This window comes from Sapajus apella, unplaced genomic scaffold (assembly GCF_009761245.1).
Source record: "Sapajus apella isolate SASKATOON/1434 unplaced genomic scaffold, GSC_monkey_1.0 scaffold85, whole genome shotgun sequence".
Taxonomy (NCBI): domain Eukaryota; kingdom Metazoa; phylum Chordata; class Mammalia; order Primates; family Cebidae; genus Sapajus; species Sapajus apella.
In genome coordinates this window covers 916,880-923,629 of record NW_022437025.1, presented here as the reverse complement: position 1 = coordinate 923,629, position 6,750 = coordinate 916,880, and the positions used below count along the sequence as shown (strand labels likewise).

At 59.8% G+C, this 6,750-nt stretch overlaps 1 protein-coding gene across 1 annotated transcript in view; it reads right to left on the bottom strand.

The window, feature by feature from the left end:
* Positions 1-3,846: 3,846 nt before the first annotated feature.
* Positions 3,847-6,750, bottom strand: part of IDUA (alpha-L-iduronidase) — a 16,821-nt gene continuing 13,917 nt past the window's right edge. The window contains exons 10-13 of the mRNA XM_032253892.1: positions 6,541-6,714; positions 6,387-6,463; positions 5,925-6,025; positions 3,847-5,769 (exon numbers count right to left, since the gene is read on the bottom strand). Of these exons, the coding sequence (XP_032109783.1) occupies positions 5,636-5,769; positions 5,925-6,025; positions 6,387-6,463; positions 6,541-6,714 (486 nt within the window). The 3' untranslated portion in view covers positions 3,847-5,635. The remainder of the gene's footprint in view (positions 5,770-5,924; positions 6,026-6,386; positions 6,464-6,540; positions 6,715-6,750) is intronic.

The following is a 6,750-nucleotide window of genomic DNA, read 5'->3' as shown; positions in this document are numbered from 1 at the left end:
GCCTGTGCCATCTCTACACATCTCCACCCGGTGGTGCCCGGCCTGTGACATCTCTACACACATCTCCACCCGGTGGTGCCTGGCCTGTGCCATCTCTACACATCTCCACCTGGAGGACCCAGCCTGTGCCATCTCTACACATCTCCACCCGGTGGTGCCCGGCCTGTGCCATCTCTACACACATCTCCACCCGGAGGAGCCTGGCCTGTGACATCTCTACACATCTCCACCCGGAGATGCCCGGCCTGTGCCATCTCTACACATCTCCACCCAGAGGTGCTTGGCCTGTGCCATCTCTACACATCTCCACCCAGAGGGACCTGGCCTATGTGGCACCTTCACACCATGGTCGAGCTCCAGGTGACTCTGCTGGCATTTCTGCTGCTGTACCAAGTGCAGTGCCCTGGGCAACAGTGGTGGGCAGTGGGGCACCCAGGGCCTATCCGTGGCTTCCCTCTGCCCCTCCTTTGCAGCCCTGGAGGAATTGCTATCATATAAGCCAGGCACCAAGACCCCAAGAGACGGGCTGCACCAGGGCATGGAAGCAAGAGAACAGGGCGGCTGTGTGGGGTGTGCAGGGCCCAGCCTGGGCCTTGGTTGGGCCGCGCCTCTCTTCAGCCCAGGTGGGACCCCTGCAGCAGGGATTCCTGACCTGGTGTTGGGTGTGGGTAACATCCCCCATGGGCACCGAGGAAGGAGACCTGTGCAGACTCCAGGCACAATTAGTGCTTGAAGTATAACTCACCGCTTGCTTATATCTAGCTTATATATATATAATCATATTTAGTACCATATAATCTTTCTATATAACCATATAACTTACTGCTTACTGCATCTAGCTAATATATATAATCATACTTATTTCCATATAATCCTTCTCTATAATCATATAACGGATGTAGTCGGCGCTGTACCAACACATTTCGTGCTGATTTATAGAATCCTTCTGTATAACCATATAGTAGTTTGTAGTAGGAGGAATGCCTAGAGCAGACGTAGAGTGGAAGCAAGTACATGGGAAAAACAGCCAGACCAGGACAAGAACCAACGACCCAGGCGGTGTCATCTTGCCTGAAAGGGCATATGCTGTATGGCAGGCTTGGATCAAGAGCCTCTCCTCCTGATAAAGGAGCTGTAGTACCTTGCATCCAGTTCCTGTGGAAAGTCGGCTTCAGGCCTGAGATCCTGGAAATAACTGAGGGAGAAGAACCCCTCTGGTGTGATTAGTCAGAGCGGCTGTACACCCTGTCAGTCTTTTCTCACTTCTGTGCTGGCTCAAATCATCCTCCCTTAAATATCCTAAGAGAAGAGCACAAGTCTGTCAGCTCCCACTGCATTGGCTTACAGTATCCTTCTATTAGAAACCCTTTGAAGTCTCCAGCCCCCAGATAAGAAGTGTTGCACACGACACCTGTTGCACGCAGCCTGCCTCCTTACCTCGGTGACCTAATGGGGGTGGATGCTTTTTCTGTACATGACCCTCTAATACTGCGCACAGCATGGCACGGCCCCCGGCTGCGCACGGCCCACCTCTCTGCCCAGGTGATATAATGGGGTGGCCCCCTTGCTTGTAACTCACATGATTATATATGCCCTATCACTAAGCCTATAGATGATGACCTCACTCACGACCCTTCCCCCTGCTTGTACCTAATAAATACAGATGCTTCTGTGTGTTCGGGGCCTCGAACACACAGAAGGTGGCGTGGCCCTCCAAGTCCAGCTGCTCTTCTCCAGTTCTTCAGTGTCCTGTCTCTTTACTTCTTGGGTCCTGCACTTTAGCACACCATAAGGGACACCCCACAACCCTGTGGGGCCAACAGCCCTACAGTTGGGGTGCTCACCCTGGGGGGCAGACCAGGTCTCATCCATGTGGTAATGTCCCAGTGTGGGTAGGGCCAAGGAAAGGGAGGCCCCCTACCCCCAATGGAGTCTGCCACACCCCTAATTGTGGTGAGGGCCCAGGCTCAGAGCAGTCTCCTTGCCATCCACTGCCCCTACCCCTCTGGGCCCTGAGGTCATCAGTTCCTGGGTGGCCCAGGACACAGAACCTGCAGATGGGGTCCTGGGGTCAGGTGACAAATTTTCGGAGCCAGGTCTAAGCTTTCCGTGGGGAAACTGTTTCACAGTTCCTCAAACTGCCTCTCCTGACCGCTCCCCACCCCCGCAGAGCCACGGGAGGAGGTGCAGGTGGAGGACAAGGGTCAGAGACTGGGAGGTGGGTTGCCACGGCAACAGGAGTGATTCTGAGATGGGGCGGCTGACCCTGGCTTCTCCCTCTGAAAAGGTGAGACAGCCGCGAGGGCAGTGGGGCCCAGCGCCCGTGGCTTTGCTCCTTTGCCACAGGCAGGACAAACAGGGCCAGCGCCGAGTGCCCAAGCCCCACTAAGGGCTTCACCCCACAGGGGCCCTTATCTGCTGAGAAACCAGCAGGTGCAGGGCAAGGAGGGACCTGAGACACAGAGGGCATAGGGCAGGCAGGCACGGGGCAGGTGGGCATGGGGAAGGGCACCGAGTCCCCAGCTGGGCCACCCCCTATGCAAGAGCGCCATCTGTGTGTGTGCCCATGCTGCTCTGCCCAGGACTGGCCCCAGATTAGACTCAGACACGGCCACACCTAGGAATACTCCAAGGAGAGGAAGGCACATCCGTGCCAGCAGCAGCTGCCTGGAGAACATCATAGGAGCAGATCCAAGTTCACACAAAAGACAAAATGTGGGTCTGACGGACTGGCCGCCTCACTGCCTGGGACAGTCGCCAGCACTGGGGTCTCAGCCACCGTCCCGAGCTCCTGGGCAGAGCCAGTGGTCGCTGGCCTGGACTCAACCCAGCCTGTGCACAGAGGTGGGAGCTGGGCCTCCCCACACCCTGCAGGGGCCTGCGTCCAGTGCCTCAGGAGCAGCAGCAGCAGGTCCCAGAGGCCCCATCCAGAAAGGTGTGGCATCAGAGCTGGCTCTGACCAGGTCCCGACGGCTCAGGCACACACACATTTCTGGAGTACCCTCTGGGTCTGCAGCAGTGATGAGATGACCAATGACACCAGTGGCTCTGGGAAGAGCGGATGGGCAGGCTGGTTTCTGAGCAGAAAGTCTGCACATGTGGTGGGCACGTATCTGACACAAGGGCCACCTGAGGTCAGGAGTTTGAGACCAGCCTGACCAACATGGTGAAACCCTGTCTCTACTAAAAATACAGAAATTAGCCTGGTGTGGTAGCAGGCACCTGTAATCGAAGCCACTTGGGAGGCTGAGGCAGAATTGCTTGAACCCAGGAGGAGAAGGTTGCAGTGAGCCAAGATCACAAGACTGCACTCCAGCCTGGGTGACAGAGTAAGACTCCGTCTCCGGTGGATTTGGGCTTGGGGAGCAGCGTGCACACCCAGGCGTCCCGCTCCCACCCATTTCCTAGACAGCAGGTAATGTTGGCCAGAAGCCCCACAGCAGGTCCAGGCTGTGACAGTTCCCCCTGCTACAAGTGTGGGTGCCCAGCAGGCCCGGCCCTGCCCCGAGCATCTGGCAGAAGCGCCATGCCCCCAGCAAGCCCAGACCTCGCATCCCAGGCAAAGCGCATTTCCTCCAGTCACTTGGAAAGCAGCTCTGAGCTGCCTGTCCACCTGGCGAAGTCTAATGGCACTCAGTGGCCATGTGACTCAGCCGCCCAGGAAGAGCCGAGGCCTTGCAGTGTCTACCCAAGAAGTGCAGACTCAGCCCCAGCACATCTGGAAGTCAGTCCTGCGGGCAAAAGACCAGAGCTCCCATGAAACTGCTCCTCCTGAATTGCTGCCCAGGCCACAGCCCACACTGAGGGCTTTGTGACAATCATCCTACCAGCCTCCGGACGAGAAGGGAAAGTGCAGAGGCGGTTTATGGATGCAGGGTGCACACTGTCACCCGGAAGGGGACAGGCACAGCATCATAGCGGGGGGGCTGGCCCTGGAAGACGGAAGAGATGCCCCACAGCAGAACCAAGGTGGCACATCCAGCCACCCTCGCCGCCACCACGGGCAGCATCCATGGAAAGGTTGGCCAGACTCAGGAGATGAAGATGAGAAGCTTGGGGAAGAGGCAAGCCCTGGGCTGGCAGAACAGGCAGAGTGAGGGTCCCACATCCCACAGAGGTGCCTGCATTTGTCCAGAGGGCAGCCACTCTCTGGAGGTCCTGTGGACAGGGGACGTCAAATGCAGTCTCATCCTGCCACCCAGCAACTGCTCCAGGGACCCAGGCACAAAGTACCCAGCGGCAGGGACAAGGCTGTGTGTAAGCTGACAGCCAGCGTGGGCTTCCCTGGTTCTTGGCATGGCCTCAAGCCTAACCCACTCTCAGCGAAGGCCAAAGTGGCCCCATCAGTGAGACTGGAGGGTGGGGACTTGTCAGCAAGCTGGTGGCCGCCAGGGAAGGTGACGGAGACAGAGCCTCTTGGGGAAGGAGAGATATGCAGCTTTGCCATTCAGCCAATACTGGTGCCAGTGCCGTGGGGCCTCAGGACCCCCTGCTGACCTCTACCTTGCCTCCAGAGGAGGGTCCAGCCTACCACCCTGGGGGCCAGGCTCACACCAGGAATCCCAGCTGAGGGATAAACTTGGAATATATGTGGCCATTTTTGCCAAAAGCCACAACACCCAGGTCCAAGAGTGAGGGGAGGGTCCCTCGTGGGGTCTCTGTCCCACTCCAGCACTTTGGGGGCCCACATTGGTTGGGAGCAGGCAAGGGACATGGGCTTTGGGAGATACAGTGAAGCCAGTGGGCTCAGCCCCCCAACCCCACCAGAGCCCCAGACAGCCTCCAGAGGAAGCTGTGGGGTCCCTGTGCCCCAGCCCTTTGGCTGAGTGCCACCAAGGGTAGCCCTGGAGGCTGCTGGAGCAAGGGAAGAGAGAGAAGGACCTTGGTTCCCGGGCTCCTGGCCACACCCCTGGGTAGAAGGTCCCTACTCCTCACCAGGGCACCCAGCCTTGCCTGGACTGGTGAGTGCCCCTGGGGACAACCCTGCTCCGTGGCTTCCTGGTACCCTGCCTCCATCTCTGTAAACAGTCACCAAATTGTCCTCATCTGGCCCTGCCACGTCTCAAATCTGGAGCCAGGACAGTCGTGGTGAGGAGACACAGACCATGGTGGACACTGCTGCTGGCCACAGCCTGGGCTGCAAGGGGTGCCCCTACGGGGTACCCCCACCCCACCCTCCACCCTGCTGGGGTACAGGGGTCTTCCCTCATGGGGCCTCAGCTCCCCACTCTGCAGAACAAGCAAGAAAGCAAAGGATCCCGGGCAGAAACCCCTGGGTGGGCAGGGCTGAGCTGGCTCCCCAGCCTGGCCCAGGGACAGGCCCCCAGCCCTCCACGGGCTCAACACACTTCCGGTCCAGGATTGGGGGCATTTTGAGAGGGAACGGAGAGGAAACAGGCCTCGCTCCAGGTGGGTCCTCAGGAGTTCAGCCGCTGGGGTTTACCCTTGTGGCCACCCTCAAATGTGCCTAGGGCCTTAGCCTGAGACTAAAGCCACTTTAAGGGGGGTGTTGGTACCAAGATACGAAAGAAAAAAATAAAATATAAAAGTATTTTGTAAAGGGTGGTGGCGGAGGGGAGCAAAGCAGCCTGGCCGGCTGGCTGCTGGGTGCAGCCCATCGGGGCTCAGCACAGGTTCACGGGTTATTGGGGGTGGGTGGCCCTCCCGGCACAGGGGCTGCCAGGTACCGCACGGAGTCTGAGAAGGGGCCTGGCCGGGCCCAGTAGTCCAGGGCTCGAACTCGGTAGGAGCCGGAGACAGCACCTGTGTCTGGAGACACGGGGACACGTGTGCTAACTTGAATGTGTGTCAACCCAAACCTGCCCACGTCCCCTGACCCCAGGCTTCTCGAGACCCCCAACCAGTACTTCGCTGAGGCCCAAGAATGGGGTAGCTGAGGCCAGGGCCATGGGTGGCAGACTCACCGGGGCTGAACACAAACAGGTTGAAGTTTGACGGCTTCCTACTGACCGGGGTGTACACCTTGCCATCCTGGGAGAACTGGATCTCATATGTCCACAGGCACCTGGGGAGGACAGGCCAAGATCAAGGCTGGGGTCAAGATGGCCCTCAAGGCTGGGGCAGGCAGGGCAGGGCTGGGTGGACCCACACCCCCTTCCCTCTGGCACCTCCCCACGCCCCTGGGCACTCTTCCTGCACCAGCAGGGGAGGGAGAGAGGGCTGGAGCCCGACTGTCCACTTCATGTCCCCTAGGAGAACCCACACCCACTGGCAGGGCCTGGCGTCAGGCCCACAGTGTGTGAGGTGAAGGGATGCAGGTCTGCGAGGTGGGGAGCCGTGGGCAGAGTGAACGCATGGGTGACAGGGTCGGGTCCCAGGGGCGTGCCTAGGACCAGGCAGGGGTAGGGGTGGCCCCACTCACGCACTTGGAGCCCACGTGCTCATCCGACCAGACCAGAACCAGCTGCCCTCGGGTCAGGGGCAGAACGCGGAGCCTCGTGACCTGGGGGAGGGAGGGACTGTGATGGGGTCGGGGAGGGGGAAGTCCGCGCCACCGCGCTGGTGGGGACTGCCACTTGCCTGGCCAGGCGGCTTCTCAGGGCGCGCGCACACGTGCACCAACAGGAGCGACGGCAGCGGCAGCGCAGGGCGCAGGGTCAGGCGGCCGCCGGCGGGGAAGGGCTGCGGGGCCTCGGCCACAGGGTCCTGCGCGCAGTGGCGGGTCCTCCGTGTTCTCCAGGCGGACTGAGGACGCTCAGCCCGACCTCAGGGCGAACGCCCCCGCCCCCC